Source organism: Bos indicus, chromosome 16, assembly GCF_029378745.1.
Source record: "Bos indicus isolate NIAB-ARS_2022 breed Sahiwal x Tharparkar chromosome 16, NIAB-ARS_B.indTharparkar_mat_pri_1.0, whole genome shotgun sequence".
Taxonomy (NCBI): domain Eukaryota; kingdom Metazoa; phylum Chordata; class Mammalia; order Artiodactyla; family Bovidae; genus Bos; species Bos indicus.
The window spans coordinates 20,815,006-20,833,057 of record NC_091775.1 but is presented as its reverse complement, the minus strand read 5'-3'; the positions used below and the strand labels follow the sequence as shown (position 1 = coordinate 20,833,057).

At 39.1% G+C, this 18,052-nt stretch overlaps 1 protein-coding gene across 8 annotated transcripts in view; it reads left to right on the top strand.

Moving 5' to 3' along the window:
• Positions 1–18,052, top strand: part of ESRRG (estrogen related receptor gamma) — a 703,351-nt gene that overhangs the window by 671,671 nt on the left and 13,628 nt on the right. For all 8 annotated transcript variants that reach the window (XM_019976789.2, XM_070767941.1, XM_070767940.1 and 5 more), the window contains one exon: positions 15,132–15,401. In XM_019976789.2, the coding sequence (XP_019832348.2) occupies positions 15,132–15,401 (270 nt within the window). The remainder of the gene's footprint in view (positions 1–15,131; positions 15,402–18,052) is intronic.

Below are 18,052 nucleotides of genomic sequence, written 5' to 3'. Positions count from 1 at the left end.
TGGCTGTAAAATTTCATAATTACACGGCCTTTATTACATTGCATAATGATCCTGAAGCAGTATGGAACAATTAATTAAGATTTTCAACCGTGGCTCTTTCAGAAATTAAAAGGTGCTGGTAGCTGAGAAATGGGGATCTGTCTTGTCCTAAAAGCATTAAGGATGCTTAAGACATACTTTCCTAGGCACTTCCTTTTTTTTTGTTGTTCAGAGGAACATCTCCTCGAGAATCAGCATTAGTCTCCCATGCCTATTACCAAGTTTTTATTCCAACTTCAAAACTGGTATTTTAAAAGGAATGGGAGTAGAAGAGGGCTAAGGGTCTGTATCACTCCCCAACTTCCCTTTTCTCTTTGAAAAATTCTATTCAGCCTCCCGCTATAGCCATTCATCATGTTTATGGTTGTTCATCTCTACACATTAAATAAATGCAGGCTCTGAGATAGGGGGTCAGTTAACTGCCTACTATAGTGACCAAGGAGTTTCTCTTATACGCTCTCTCATATCTTGAGGCATTAAAATTCTTTCAAGATCTCTACAGTTTTGACAGTCATCCCCAAAGGAAGACTTTACCGTTTTCATTTATTATCCCGTGAATGTGGCATGTCACGTTTCATATATACCTTTTATTTTTTTCCATGATCTCATCTTCGCACCCCATAAAGAGTAATTAAATTTGAGGAGGGCCTCTAAGAGCCGCAAGGAATTTGCTACTTTTAAATCATAACAGAAGCCAAAGAAAAATCTATAGTATCTTTGCACATGGATATGCATTTTACACATACAAATTGTTACCCATTTTTTAACTTTATTTTCCATGTCAAGGAAATTATGATTGAGATGGTTGCATACAATAAAAATACTAATGAAAAACTGGGGCAAACAAGCCCAGCATTTTTACTATGATGATTCGAAGTCACATCCCGAGCTTTCATCCATGCATTTGATAGGAAATAGATATGTTTCAAGGAAACGTGATCAATGGTATTGTCAATTTCAATGACAGAAATTTTTAAAAAGAAACCCTTAACTTCTTTGTGATTTACACAGAACTCCTGGATATTTGTTCATGTCAAGTATTATTGTTTTTAGATTGGCGATCATCATATAACGTTTTACCAATCTAAATATTTCATGGGAGACTAAAACTTCCCTTGGGCATCCCCAATAATAAACTTTCAGCAGAAAATTTGGAAAGGATTATGTGCTTCAAGGAAGAGCTGCTGCTCAGAGTCAATTCTCTTGTTGAGACATTTAGTCCCTTAATAGGAATTTTCTGATCTGCTGTCATTCTTGTTCACACACCGAGTGTCACTGCCTCTAAAACACTTGTCATTCTTTAATGGAAACAAAATAGTCATTGCAGCCAGAGCTGCAATGTCATTTCACTACCCCTTGCTGCGTCGGCAATAGTGAAAATGACAGAGCGGCTCTCAGTAGGGGTAATTAAAATGTAAATATTGATATTTTATTATTTGAAATTACTTTCCAGTGCGGCATTTAATATCTCTCCATCTGTGCGGCTCTGTTTAGCGGTCATTTTAAGTGCAGCTCTGGGATACCAAGCAGCGGCTTGATCCCCGTTATGTCAAAATGCTTGTTGCTGCTTAATTTTGATATCTAATTAAGTGGAAAAGTACAGTCCACACTGTAATCCATGGCATCTTAACCAGCTGCTTGGGTATATTTAGAATTAATCTCCACTATGGAATCATCCTAATGTATGCAATTAAGAGTCTGCCGATGGCTAATTAGGTGTATTAGAATCAGGCAGCTTTTTTTTTTTTTTTCCTTCTTTTTTTCCCCTCCTCTTTCATTTTGGACTGTTGCAGACGTTTAAGAGTTTCTGCCTGCAGAGGTGCCTTCATGCTACTCCAGTGGAGTTAGGATGCAGTGCAACTTCCAGCTAGATTCATGCCTGAATGGTAACTCTTATTTAGTAACCTCTTGCTTGTTTTCTTGAATCAGCCTCATCTAGAAATTTCTAGGATTTCCTGGATCTATTTGCAGGATCTCAGTGACGTGAAAGGGATTGGTCACAGCATAGAGGAGAGGTGAGATGCAAAGATAAATTTCCTTCTCCAAAAGATCCAAGCAGGAAGACAGGGAGGCGGTGCAGTGGGTGCTCTTGTTCCTTTCAGGAAAAGAGCCATGACAATGTGAGAGCTTTACACCGCAGCTCCATCTCCCTCCTCCATTCTACTTTTGAATGGAAGAGTGTCTCGAAAGAGTTATTCTAAGAGGCGCAGGTTTGCAGGTCTGGTTTGTATATTATGTATCTGTGGTAAATAGGACAGGCAGCATTTCAAGACTGATAACGATTCTGCATTCATGTGGTTGAGGAATTCCAAGAGCTGTGTTGTTTCTCAGTTTTTTTGTTTTCTGTTAACTTGGCCAGTTATCCAAATCAGGGCAGTGTAGAGAAGAAGGAGGGGAGGCAGAGAGGAATCGGAGGGGTTGCCTCTGTTGTCAGTGAGAAGATAACTGGTAGCCTCCCCGGTGGATCGTGTGCCAAGCCGTAATGACTTAGCTCTGCTTGAGCCAGCAAACACCAGCCGTGAACTTGGGAGTAAATATTCGTAAACAGATCTTCATTAGCCCCAGAGAAAAATCATGTGAGAGCCTGACTTTAAACCCAACTCTCAGGGCTAGAAATTCAGAGTTGCTGTTTTTCCTTGCTGTCTGGAGCACAAATTATGCCCGGGTTTTTAAGCATAGATAGTGATAATTTCTAATATTATTTGAATGTGAAGTTTCAGGGTCAGGGTGCTATAATTTCACATCTATGACATGCATCTCATGGATAACATATTTCTTCTACGTTCTTTCACGGATACATATGACACTTTGTTTTTAATAGCCTTCGCTGTAAATCCTTTAACTTGCATTTATGCAGAAGACCTCTTAGTTTTTTGCTTTTTTTTTTTTTCCTGCCTTCGTCTTTCTAGGGCATATGTTGGAGACACTGAATTATAGTATCTTTCTACTTAGGGAAAAATGAAGAAAAGCACACCTGAAGATTTTCTTTTCTTTTTTTTTTCTGCTTTATATATAAGAAGTAAAAGTGAGAAAAGGGAAGAAATAAATTTTAATTCCATAAACAACAAGCCTCTCATAATTAGTGCTCTTGTTGAGATTTGTGTTTCTATATCGAGGAACTTAATTTGGTATGTTAGAAAAGATTTGAAGGCATGTTATATAAAATTAATAAAGAAATTAGAAGTGACTTTCTCTTAGAGATCCCAGAGAGAATCAATTCTTTATCCTTTAAGTGAAAGCAAGCAAGATGATCGCAATGTTCTGTTCTTTGGTATTTGGCAGCGGAAATAAAATTTGCACATTTTTGGGTGAGCTCAGAGAATTAACTCAGTCTTTCATGATGCCAATGTCATTCTGTGGCTTCAGGTGTGCAGATGTGGCCTTCACAAATGGAAAAATAGTGTAAAAAAAAAGACTCTTTTGACTTAATACCCTAAGCCATAAGCTAGCAACTGTGCCTCTGTTAATGCAAGCAGGTGCATTGGGAGAAAGTTTGAACACTTACCTTCCTTGAATGGGCAGCATTTAATCCAAAATCAAATTAGGGTGGATAGATCATTTCTTCTTTCCTTCTAATTTTTCATTATGTTAACTCATTTAGATATATGTAAACCATATATTTGTAGTTTTATATATATGTATATGAATATGCACACCTATGTATATATTACATAATATATAACCAATTTATTTAATATGTATAAATATACATGTATATACTACAACAGCTTATTTCTATTTTATCCAATGTGTGGAATGTGCTTTTAGATTCTTCAATATCAGAATATTATGTTGTGTCACATATAACAAGACAAAGCAGCCATGGCTAACTTGCTGTTTATAGATTTCCTTTAATGATCGAATGCTCCCATTAAAAGTGGTTCATCTTTTTAAAAAGTTATCACGTTTCATGTGTGGGCAAAAGACAAACTCACAAAAATTTATTTTTAATTTAAAGTATATTTTGGGATCAGAAACACAGTTTAAAAATAAAATATTAGGAATTGTAAAGGAAGATAAAAAATGCTGATAATGCACTGTTGTTTTAAAAAAACAACCCAAAATTATAGTTGGGATTGTTTCTCCAGCAATTCTAAAGAGGGTTAGAGGCACATCTCTCTCTTGCTAAACTCTGACAGATGATATGCTTTATTAATAACATTGTTTAGTTTATTAAAATTTTGAATTGTAAAAAAAATGTATTTGATCTGAAAATTTGTGTTAGCAAAATTCATCTTCTTGAGTTTCTCACCATGTCCCTATTTTAAATGAAAAATTATGGTTTCCAAGAGACCTAACATGTGTGTCCATAAATACAGACTCTCAGCTGAATACGTATAAAAAAATAGAAAAAACACAGTTCGTAAAAAGTAATGTGAACCAACTACCCAACTTATTAAAGGTATTTTTTGACGTCCTGTTGATTTCCTCAAGGTCCAACCTGACTTTTTCTTAAGTTAAACGGATCCTCCTTCACTTGCCCACAATATTTGCCTAGGGCTGTTTCTAGCTATGCTTGTTCCTACAGCAGGTGGAAATAGTTCCCCTTCAAAATGATTGCATAAGAATGGATGTACAAACCAGTTTGATAAACCTGAAACATGTCTAAGTGGCATTTAAATTACATTAACACCTACTTGTGCAGTCACAGTGAAAGGTCGTAACCAACAAGTACCATCTTCACTGCCGTAAATGCCTAATTTGCTGCTTTCAAGTGGGAAGCCACCTCACTCCCTCGTGCTGCCCAATGGCTGTCATGTTGCAAATACTTCTGACAAGTGAGTATTAGAATCCATTGTTCTAGAATGGACCGAGAGGGAGTTGCCATACCTGAATGCATTTTTATTGCATTGCCTTTTCTTTGCTGTTTTTGACTCAAGGAAAGGAAACTCATAATGAATAAAGAAAATACAGGATTGCTCAATCTGCTTGCCATTTTTTTAAAGTGTAGAAAGTGCCTTTGTCAGTGACTTTGGCTTTATCAAAGCCAGATTTGGAGTCTCCTAAGAATTTATGTAAAAACGGTAGAGATACAAATTTTTATTCCAGCGAGTAGAAAGAGGCAGTGAGCTTTTTCTTTCATTTGTGACCTAAGTCAGGCTTTCAGAGAATTAAAATACTAGCTCCAGATAATAAATTTACACATTGTCAAAATAATTACACAACTGGGGTAAAGTAGAGAAATTAATTACAGATACTTGTAAATAATAAAAAAGTCGTGACATGATCGTGGAATCTGTTGTGAATGGTTATTTGTAAATATAGGAGAACGTAGTTAGGCAGTATGATTAAAATGTCAACTTTAATTACAAATTCAAAAAGAACTGGCTGAGGTTGTGAAATTTAGGCAGAACTTTATCAGAGTTTAAGTGGCTCCAGAGAAAATCCTATATGCTAGATAGGCACTTACAAGCAAAAAGCTTTATGTATAATCAATGCCTTAATAAACACTTGCTGAATTAAAAAAAAAAAATATTAGGCAGTTTTTTTGTGAAGTGTTCAAATATTTGGGGGGCTGGAGCTGGTATCTGGAATATTTATTTCTTTAGCCTCCCATTCTTGTTGAAAGCCAGTCCAGGAGTCGTTAAGGAATTTTCTACCATTCATTCGTTCGGCACATATTTATTGAGCGCATGCTACACGGCAGGCAGTGTTGGAGGTGCTGCGGATACAGCAAGGAGCAAAGAAGAGAAGGTCCCCACTGGTAAGAGCTCAGAGATCGGGGAAATGCCCAAGAAGGATGTGGATATACCTGTTGGGCAGATGTCGTCACCCCCGCTCCCTCACTTGCTGATGTCTGTACCTTGAGCTCCACTAGCCTGTTCTGCAGCTCACCACTGTCACTGCCACTGGATGCTACACAGGAACAGTGATAAGGACAGTAAGGATGGAAAGAAATATATGCACTTGACATTAGGAATTAAAGAGAACACTTAGTGATAGATCCCTGAGAGGCTAGGGGTGAGGCAGCTGGTAGGTGGTGTTGCTGTTAATCTGGGAAGTCGTGAAGGTGTGGAGTTTGACATGGGGGTTGGGAAAATGGTCTCAGTTTTCAAGGTATTAAGCCATCCACAGAGCACTTCCCAGGTGAGACATTTTCAGGAAGTATGGAAGGAAGGGATGAGAAAGGCCACAGAGTGAAAGCAATTTCATCTTTTTTTTTTTTTTTAAAGAAATTTCATCTTGTGCCAGAGAGTTTCAGTTTTGTCCTGCAGGAGATGTGGAAGCCAAGAAAACATTTGTATCAGTGAATAGCAGAGTTAGAGTTCATATTCAACAGAATGTTTGAATAACCACAGGTAGGACAGAAGTGGGAAACACTAGACATAAGGATTTGTGTATCCTTTATCCCAAAAGAGAAGATGGAGGCCCAAACCAAACCACAGAGGAAGAAAAGGAGACGAAGTGATGGGTCCATTTGGGAGGATGCGTCCAACCAAACACCCATCTTTCTTCCTCTGCATTTATTGGGTTGGCCAAAAAGTTCATTAGGGTTTTTCTGTGAGATGGGATGGAAAAAACCGAGTGGACTTTTTGGCCAGCCCATTGTACTCAGTGTGAGCCTTTTGTGGTACCCACCTACTTCACCTCGTGGTGTACTCCTCTTCATTTACTAAACCGTAAAGTCTGAGAGGGCAGGAATCATATCATCTTGTGTAATATTAGTATCATGGTCATGAACACAGCGTTTCATTCATCATAGACGCACCAAGTATCGGTTAATTTGAATTGTGTTAGGGTGGAATCGCTGAAAACCTGAATGATGCAGGACTGGACCCAAACTTTGGGAAGAGTGTTCCCACCTTCCATTTTACGGGTGAGAAAGCAGGAATCCCGGGAGCTGAGTCCATGGCTAGTTGGTGGCAGAGCTGGCACCCCATGCTAGTTGATTTACTCCCAATCCAGTAATCTTCATCAGAGGTGCTCACTACTACCCACACAGGCTTGTGTTTCATGTAAGCAGCTCTCCGTTTGTTCTTCGGAGTCAGACAGCATTGGGGCTGGAAGATGCTCCAGAGATGTTTGGTCCTCATTTCACACTGACAGGTGAAGCATCAGCTACGGGTCTGTATTGGTTTCCTCTGCATGTGTGCGTGTGTGCACTCAGTATTGTCTGACTGTTTGAGACCCCATGGACTGTAGCCTGCCAGACGACTCTGTCCATGGAATTTCCCAGGCAAGAATACCGGAGCGGGTTGCCATTTCCTTTTCCAGGGGATCTTCCTGACCCAGGGATCAAACCTGAGTACCTTACATGGCAGGCGGATTCTTTACCATTGAGCCACCAGGGAAGCCAGCAGTTTGTTTGGGCTGCTATAATTATGTACCTCAAACTGAATGACTTAAGCATTTGTCTTATAGTTCTGGAGCCTAGAAGTCTGAGATCAAGGGTGTCTGAAGGGTATGTTCCTTCTGAGATCTATCCCATGCCTTTCTTCTAGCTTCAGGTAGCCTCCAGCATCCTATGGTTTGTGGATGATAATATTCTGTGTATCTTCACTTTGTTTTCCTCCTGTTTGTGTCTGAGTCTGAATTTCCCCTTCAGTGAAGTTGTAATCAGATTAGATGAGGACCCACCCTAATGACCTTCCTGGTCAGGGAAGCCTTTCTTCTCGGAGAAGGCGATGGCACCCCACTCCAGTACTCTTGCCTGGAAAATCCCATGGACAGCAGAACCTGGTGGGCTGCAGTCCATGGGGTCACAAAGAGTTGGACACGACTGAGTGACTTCACTTTGACTTTTCACTTTCATGCATTGAAGAAGGAAATGGCAACCCACTCCAGTGTTCTTGCCTGGAGAATCCCAGGGACTGGGGAGCCTGGTGGGCTGCCATCTATGGGGTCGCACAGAGTCAGACACGACTGAAGTGACTTAGCAGCAGCAGCAGCACCCTAATGACCTCATTTTAACTTGATCATCTACACAGACCTTATTTCCAAATAAGGTCACATTCACAGTCCTTGGATTTTGGATTCCAACAGCTTTTGGAGGGCAGTGATTTAACTTAAGTTAAATCACAGCAGGGGCCAAGGTAACACCCTTGGTCACCGGGAGAGATGGAACCAGAACTCAGATCCCCAGACCTCAAGGTCACTGCTCCCCACACCACAGCCTCTTCCCTCTTCTGTCACCCATAGCAGTAAACCCTTAGCTTTTGAATATTTGACATTAAAAGTTTCCTACATACTCTTTAAAAGTTTGTGGAAATGTCTACCAGCCTTAAAGATCCCCAAAGTTCAAGACAGTCGACCTGTGTTTATTTTCAGGGTTTGACTTTTATATCAAGTATTAGACCAAAACTGATGCCCACTTCTTGGGAATTTCCTAAAGAGGATAATGCCTGCATATCTGGTGGGGCTGGGCTGATTCTTCTTGGACAACTGTTCTGGCTCCTATAACACACAAGATATTTCTTACCAGTCCTACTGGGGAGAGCAAGATTCCAGTAGTTTCTTTTTTTGCCCCCAAATCAGAAATGTAGCTTCACAATGTTTTTCCCTCCTCAGTATCTATCTAATTCCAAAGTAAAACTGGCAATACCCTTTTATCAGATTTTTTTTGAAGAGTCCTATTTTATATATGGTGCAGCCTTTTTTTTTCTTCATGGCCAAACAAATTTTAGTCACATCAAAAAAGAGAGTTTTCCCAGGTAGAACTTTGTTGTCTTCAACTAGTACCACACACAAAAAAAGGTTGTAAGAAAAGAAAGCTATTAGAGTTTCTTCCTTGAAAGCAGCTTCTCTATCCTTGCCTCCATGACCCCAAACAATTTGTCTTTTTTTTTTTGGCTTAGATGAAAGGAGAGAAGTACAGTTGAGGCCAGCTCAGAGAGGGTTGGGGAAGGACTAAGGGGATTATTTCAGCTCCTCTGGAGCCTTCAGAGATGGTAGGTAAGTGGGATTTACAAAGAGAAGCTGTACCCTCCCTGTAGATGTTCTCTGGGTTCTTACTTTGCATTCATCTGCCCTCTCTCAGGTCCTTTTCAAAGTAGGTTGGCAAGTGTTTAAACCTGCCCACTCACAGAAACAAACAAACCAACAAAAAAGTTCGTACCGTCATTTTGAGGCTTTCCAGTGCTGCCACCTGGGAATATTTTTCTTTAGCTGCTGTTACACTTTTAATTTTTAATTTAATTTAAAAAAATTTTTCTAGCAAGCTGGACTGGGAAACAAGAAACAATTGCTGGGACTTCCCTGGCAGTCCAGTGGTTAAGAATCTCCACTTGTATTGCACGGGGCACGAGGTCAATCTCTGGTCAGGGAACTAAGATCCTAGATGCCTTGTGGTGTGGCCAAAAAAAAAAAAAACAAACCATGAAACAATTGCTGAAGAAAGCATTTCACCAGTGCCATGTGGGCATAGGGGCGTGTTGTTGATTGCAGTGCCCAGGAGTGTGCTGATTGCTAACATATTTGGCTGTTCACATAACCAGCATAAGTGGTCAGTGAGTGGCCAGTCAAACCTGTAAGCTTGGTGAATAGTGGTAATTGTGCCTTGGACTGGTGGATACCACCTGTTCAACTCTCTTCTCTCCTCTAGTTTATCACGGCTATCCAGACCATTGTACACACAGTGGTCAGTTCTGCCATGCAGATATAAAGTAATTTTTGAATCTGAGTTCTGTCTTTCTGATTGTCACATTTGTCCCATGAAACCGCTATTTTAAGATAACGGCTCTGTAAAATATCCATGAACCTTACTTGGAGTATAGAAACAGAACTAAAGAAACAGATTTCTTGTGTTCCACATATGTTGAAATGAGTGATCATATTGGCAAGAAAGGGAGCGATCCCATTTTTGTCAGTTATTCTTACGTTTCACCCAAACCAACTGTGATTGAATTTAAATGCTTGAAATCTGGGTCTCAGTCAGGCTAAAAGAATAAAGGTTGAAAGGGTAGCACTGTATGTATGTAATGCTTAGGTGCTAATATAACAAAGAGAGAATATAATATGGTAGAGAGGTAATAATAGAGTGATAATAATTATCTTTTATAAAGAAAATGTTTAAATAAAATGCTGCTGGTAGCACCAAAAGGATATTCCAGGTTTTCAGTTTGGCACTGGACTATTGGTAACTGTTTGCCTTGAGCCCCAACTGAGTTCTAGTCCATGAAGTTCATCTCTATGGGAAATAAAGAGAGAAAAGGTCTTTTATATATATATATACACACACATGTGCACACGTGCACACATACACACACATGAACCTGAGCCCTGTGTTTTGCGAATCATAGAAGAAATGATATGTCTGCTCCTATTTGAGAAGAACAAGTGACTAAAAAAGAGAGTATCACTGACAAAGCTTATGGATCTGCATTTATTAATAACTAAGGCCAAACCTCTGTGCCATTGTTATGCTTTTTTCCTCTAGTTCCTATCAACACTAGGTTTATTTCTATGAGAGTTGAAGATTCCGTGTTGCTCAGTCAGCTTCTCTCAGTGAACTCCGCTTGTGATCTCAGTGAGTTGTTATGTCATTGTGATATACATGTAATTTTAGCATGCTATGCTATTCATTGAAATGTGTCCATTTTTGGTGGGACAGAGACACTCCAGTTCAAAAACTGTGAACAGAGAAATCAATGCCATGATTAAGTGATATTAACAGACACCCCAAAGATGTAAGAGGCTTGCTCTGTTTCGAGGAAACTGCCAAGAAGAAAATGCCTAGCAGGGGTTAAACCCAAACGCCTTCACGGCAGCCTATTTCTGTCAACACTCTGTTCAGGAAATAAACATTTATGCTTTCTGAAATGAAAGTGTATTTTTGAAGACTAGCCGTCAGATATTTTTTGCCCTTCACACTTTCAAATGCTTAGCCTTTTTGGTAAGTTGACTGCAAAGTGCATCAGTTTGCCAGGCTAAAAATAAATAAATAAAAGTGCTTGACAAGGGCCCACAGCGCCACTGTCAACCTCCGACGCTTCCAGGAGAAGAAAGCGAGGGACTTGGCACAAAACATGCTTTCTTCAGGCTTGTTACTTCAAGGGTACCTGCCTCTCGAGAAGCTTTTCAATCGTTCAAAATGATGTTATTCCCAAGTGTCATCTGGTTTATTTGGCGCACACCATCCTGCAGATAAACACGCTACGTAACTGTGGGTTAAGGTAGAGACTCATTCTGCCTGCAGAATGCCTGAGATACATTAAGTCGCACTGACTCTAGGGTGGAGATGAAGAGAGATCGGAGATGTCAGCAATATGCCTGGGATGGACTGGAGCTGGGGAAGAAAAAAATGTGCCATGGTATCAGTGTATTTTAAAAAGCTGTAATACAGCTGAACATTTAAAACTATAACCTGTCACACACTGAAGATTAAGATGCTGGGATGTACAAAACATGAAGTGCCCATGACACCACGGCAAAGCATGTTTTATTTCACTTGGCAAAGAGGTTTCTCGCCAAAGATAGCTAAAGGTTATAGATACGAAGGACCTCTAACTTGTAGTCCAGTAGCTATAAAACACCACTGAAGGCCCAGTAAAAGCACAAACAAATAATTATCATTTGGAGGCAAGCCTGTGTGCACCAATGGAGCAGTCGTGTTTTGAGAAAATTCCTTAGACTCAGTTCACTAAAATATGCATTTTCATTTAGCTCTTGGTCACTTATGTTTTTCTACTTTGCTCAGGACTACTGATAAAATTATCACTTCATCCCTGCGTCTTTATGAGTGTAAAATAGAACTAGCACTCCTAAAGGCCAGGAAGGAAATTTTTGAGGAATTGAAATATCGTCTCTGTTTTGGGTTCAGCTGCCTTAGTGCTCAGGTGAGCACAGCCAGCTTATAACAAAGCTGTTTAACTGTTATCCAAGCATTTGGGCAGGACAGTTCTTTGTGACAGCTTCCAGATTGCAAGGGTTTGGGAGGAAAGGGTTAAAATGTTGGGATCCAGCTATTTCTGGACCAAGAAGAGATAAAAGTCCAGACTTTATTTATATTGTGTAGACCATAGGTTGTCCTTTCCCCTTTGGTTTGGCAAAATTACACCTCCTCTGATCAGCTTGAAATAGACTTGAGGCTCTCAAGCGGACCTTTTGTACTATATCTATCTTTATGTGCTCCCTGACCACCCCCCACCCTCCAAAAGGAGAACCTTTTCTTTACTCTTTTCCTTGTTTTTATTTCATTAAGAAGTAAAAGGCCAAGTTCGGTTCACACACACACCCACCCACCCACCCACCCACCTACCCACCCACCCCTAGAAGGATCAAGTCACAGGATCAACCTAAGAAAATGAAGTTTTATTGTTTTGGGCTTAATTAAACCCCCCAAGAAATGTGTGAAACATTGTCATGGCTGAAAAAAAATTGTTCATTTGTAAATCACAGGGACAAAAGGGCCCCCGTGCAACTTTAAAGTTTCCGTGCACGTAAATGTCGATAGCGTGCCTGCTCCATCATCAGCACTAAATTCACATTGATGCCTCTTTTCTTCTCCGTATTGATCCTTCCATGAGAACGTAGATTTGTATCTGTTAATTAATGCGTCCTGAAACAGCGTTTGTATTAATCAGGCAGATAAGAAAAATTGGATGCCTGCATCCTCCTGACAACCGTAAAAGTGCTGGCCCTGATAAAATCGTGGACGGACCTCAATAAAAAAGTTCCTCCTTCCACTCAATAAACTAATCATCCTGCTTTTAATTATTCGGCAGAAAGATGTGTGGAGATTGGAGAATGTGTAAATCTATTTACTAACAGCAGTGTCTGGGCTGGAGAATAGGGCTGTCACAGGAAGGTGCTTCAGGCTATGCGCTCTGTCCATCTGCCGTTGCAGAAAAACTGCTGCTTGGGAGCGTGAAAAGGAACAAGGATACGAAGTCGAATGGAAATTACCCATCTCCTTTTGCTCAGAACTTCCTAGATGACTATTTTTGCGTCTATTTTAGTTACAAAAGAAATTCCTGCTTAGTCTCTCTTCTTAACTTAGGTATTTGCAGGACATCTTTTTCTTGCAGTGGGGGACTGGAAAAAAGATCAATATTTGTTTGTTTGATTTTTGTTTTATTTGTTGTAAAACATTCTCAACATGAAAAGGAAATGGAGCCACATCTACTCAGATTCGATCGTTATTTTTCTCTTTGTAATCCCTGTTAAAAGTTGTGACGTCTCTAATTCTAAGCAGACATTTATTCATGTAACCCCATATTTTGGTGACAAAAAAAGAATAGAGAAAAAGGAAAAAGAGACATAGTCCAAAAGATCAGTTAAGTAATATGTAAGCAACTTGATGAAGAAAAAAAATGAAATAAATGCTTTTTACGTGGGCCTTAAGAAAAGCTGGACTAATCCCTCTTGGTGATTTTATTAAACACTTGAAGGGAATGGTACCAAATGTCCAACCACTAGTTTCCTCCAATGGGCCAGGAAATAATTTCCTTTTCTTTATCATGCTATAGTTGCTACTCTCACAGGAAACATGAATAATCTGTGATGCATAAAAATGATTAAGAACAATAGCCAAAGGTAGGAGCCTAAGAAAGCTGAACAGCAGTGGGTATTTATGATTTGGGTAATAGGTTCTAGAAAGGGAGTAATAACAGATTTTATAAGTTGCATTATGAATACTTTCTTCCTTCTGTGGAATTATTGGCGGCAGAATCTAAAATCATGGTACCATTGTCCTCAAAAACCATAGATACGGTTTGTTACGCTTGGAATTCCTGGGCATAACCTTGAAATGAAGGTGAAGTTTTAAGAAAACTTTTTTTCTTAAGGCAAAAGTAAGCAACTGATCATCAGGTTATCTCCACTAAGACTTCTTTTAGAGTCTGGGTCTAATCCCTCTAAAATTTAAATAGATATCTTTACTCCTAAGTAGGTTTAATTGTCCTACTTCATGTTTCCCTCTTGATCCACATTTTCTTTTTAATTTTTTTTAACTTGTGTTTTCTCAAGTTCAGAAGGGACTTTAAACATGTATGTATAAATGCAGACCAGGTTTAGGATTGAAGCAGTCATCCAGGTATTTCAGATAAAAATAGCATATCATATAGCTACACTTATAGAATACATATTATGAAGTAAAAGTGTTTGGCAAAACAGAAATTAGGGTACAAGGAAATTATCTTGCTCAAGGTGACACAGCCAGTAGTTCAATGGAGCGGATACTGAAGTTTAGGATCTGTCTCTGCTCACACTTTGTTCATTGCACCTCCTGGTCTCCATTTTAACTTTTTAAATGAGTGGATCCTAATATCAAGAATAAAATGTGGCTTCTCTGTTTGGTGAGGGGACCAGTCTGCAAAGTATTCCATCCTCTTTGATACCAATAATCGCCATTTAAAAAAGGAATTCATGCTAAATGTCAGTGGGGACAGAATATCCAATTAAGAAAGCTCTTTCAGGTGTAATCGTACTCAACACTCGCTGTGCTTGTGACTATTACAGAGAAATGGTTCCAGATTGCACTCTACTGTGTGGCCTAAATTGTTGTCCTTTATTTGGGGCTTCTGTTTTTTGGGGGTTTGTTTTTCACTTTCATGTTTATCAAGAGCAGTTTTTGGAGATGAGGTAGTTGATAGTTTGACTTCCTATCAAACTATCAAGCCTAGTAAGAGTGGCTCAAATGGTAAAAAATCTACCTGCAATGCAGGAGACCCAGGTTCAATTCCTGGGTAGGGAAGTTTCCCTGGAGAAGAAAATGGCTACCCACCCCAGTATTCTTGCCTGGAGAATTCCAGGGACAGAGGACCCTGGCAGGCTAGAGTCCATGGGGTCACAAAGAGCCAGCCATGCCTGAGCGACTAACACTTCCTTCCATTTAAGACATTCATAAAGACTTCCACTAGAAATCAATTGTATTTCATGATTGCATGGTATTTCAAGTGAAAGAAAACTACCTCTTATCTATTATATTCCTGTCAGCTGTGTCTGAAATATGGCGAAAACACCAACAAGTTGAAGCTGGTTGGTGCCTTTTACTTTGCCGTGGGCAAAATGGGTAGAGGAAATTTTAAGAGCAGCTAATCAGAGCTCAGCATAATTTTGAGCACCTATGCAGAAGCTGACTACCATATGAAGCTAATATTGCATTATGATATGATGGCTTTATAGTAACTTGATCTGCCTATATCCCCATGCAGGCTTCTCCACGCTGTCCCTGGCGGACCAGATGAGCCTTCTGCAAAGTGCTTGGATGGAAATCTTGATCCTTGGTGTCGTGTACCGATCTCTTTCCTTTGAGGATGAACTTGTCTATGCAGACGATTATATAATGGATGAAGACCAGTCCAAATTAGCAGGCCTTCTTGACCTAAATAATGCTATCCTGCAGCTGGTAAAAAAATACAAGAGCATGAAGCTGGAGAAAGAAGAATTTGTCACCCTCAAAGCGATAGCTCTCGCTAATTCAGGTTGGCATATTGACATGGTTCGTTGTTATATTTCCTAATATGTCAGTTCTGCCCCTTCACTTACCTTCTTCTTCAGGGATTTACTAGACCCAGCTGTAAATTCCGAGTCAGCAAAATTATAATCCTCATAGCTTTCTAGGGAAAAGTTAGAAGAAAAGAAAAACCAACTTAAAGGGAGTTATTTTTATTTTATTTGCTTATTAAGGGCTGTGTCCCTTATACCACCAAATTGTTCATTAACACAAATCATGGCAAAGCAAAAGCCAAAGTGGCAGTGGTGTAAATGGACACGCTCAGGACAATATTAGGTCCTTTGTCTTATTTACACAAGTGAAAATAAGTATGAGTTAGACATGCAAATCATTCCCCTACCTTATAATGCAAATTTTTTAATTGGAATCATATATGTTGTGTTGCTTTTCATTCTGGTTATCAGAGAATACTGTTTTCTTCCCTTCTGGAATTCTCCAGCAGTCGAATTCTGCAAAGGAGTATTTCCCTTAAAGGTATTACCTATGTAGTAAGGGTTAAGAATTATGAGAATAAACGGTCTTTACGTGAGAACTGAAATGTGCTAAAATAGAGAGCAAACTCTGATAAGTAAAAATCGTTGGTGCTTTGTTGTTCTTGCCTTTGTGCCTCTTTGGATGCTTGACTGTGGTCTTAAGTCTCTCTCAGCATTTGCATAAAGTCCAGGATAGATCCCTCCTTAATGACGTGCCGATCTTTAGATACCTGCGTCAATAACACGCTCTGATGCTATGTACCATTGACAGTCACATCGTGCCCCTCCATCTGCTTTTGTTTTGACCCTATCTTTGAACTTTATCTTGGTTGCCGGCCAGTAGTTTTCCCTTTAATTACAAGAAGGAAACTGTCAATAAAATCTGTTAAATGGGATGCAATGAGTGGCTTGAATGGGCGGATGGCTATTTGTTCAAATTCTGCAGCATTCAAGGTATTGACAGTTTGTTTTCTGGGGCCATATGTGACGATCAATCTCAGGCTGGGCTCAGCCGCGCTGAAAAATGAAAAACCAGATTGCTTTTGCTTACTTGTGGATGACGACTTTGTGATTTGGCGCGGTCCTAGTGAGATGAGACCTTCTGCCCAAATTGCCCCCATGAGAGCCAGGGATGCGTGACTGTTTTTAGGAATAATTTTTAATTGATTTTGTAATTAACAGTTCATCTACAATATTGATGCATGAATCCTTGGACTGATAGGAGGGAAATTGTTTTCAACAATGAAGTTGTACTTTGCTATTTGTCTTCATAATGGAGTTTAGCATTTCACACTTTTAATTGCGAATGGACCCCTCTTCCTTAAAATACCACTCGCTTCTCCCCTCCTCCCCTTGTGAAATTGTAAAATATGACTCTTTATGACACATGGCATCATCATCACAAACCCTGAAGAAACCCCTGCTGTCTGGAAGACCAAAGTGGGAGATGGGATAGAAATGTTCTGAGAATTTATTAGTTGGTATGGACTTCCCATTAAAGCATCTCTCATAATTGGATGAAAGATCCAGTGATGGTTTGGGAAGAATTTTTATCTGGAAATTGTATAGTGGTTCTAATTTAAAACATTTACTTGGTTAATTATTTTTAAAATATAGCCCAGTGTGTTGTGTATCTTTTGTGTCTCAAATTGCTTTTTGTGAATTATTAACTAATCATGAATGCTGTGCAATGCTAAAACTTTATCATCAAAATTGCTAAAATTTTGTAATTTTAGATATTAGTTGTATACTTTATGGCTATGGATTATAATTTAAAATACCCGAATTAATTAGTAGCAGCATTTGTCACTGTTGTTTAGAAGTATAATCATTAATATTTTGATATATGATGTTCGAATCCCACATTCTCTTCTATATGAGGGGGAGGAAGTGACCTACTTTTGAGCAATGAGTGGTGATTAGAAACTCTTTAAAGAACTAGTCAGTTTATTTTTCATGTGTTAAGCCAGAAATAGTCAACAAACCCTCTCTTCTAGCATAGTGTTATTCAGTAGTATGCTACTTCTCCACATCACAAAATTCTCCTGTGAGTAATTCTAACATTTTTCAGCTTCTCAGTACCAAGAAAAACTAACAGAATCAGAGTCTGTAATGAAGGAGTAGTGATTAAGCACTATAAGGGCTTTTAATTTCTACATGGTGTCACCTCTCCTTCGTCGCGTAAATATAGCTTTCTCTCATCCATCCAACCTGTAAGCCCTACTGTTTTAGCTTGGGATAAACCACTCAGAAAGTCATTTTGTTTGAGACTGCCAATATGATGCTGTTTTATCCCATTTTTTAACCATTATTTGAAGGACATCAATAAAGTTGTAGATTCGATCTTGCTAGGAACCAGTGTTTCTTAAGCTGCCAAACACATCAATGTGAATATATTTTAATACTTCTCATAAACATACCAAAAAGTTTGTAAATTTTTCTTTTCATATTTAGAAATTTTAGGTTAATGTAAAAGACTTTGTGTGGAGAAAAAAATCTACTTTATTGTTATAATATCTCAGCATTCTCCTTCGGGCTGTCGGTGTTAACAACCATTGTCTCATTAATCTAAATTTCAGCTTATTTTAAACACCTGTCTTTATTCAATAATTATAAATGTTGTGCTTATGCTTGGGAAACAGGGAAT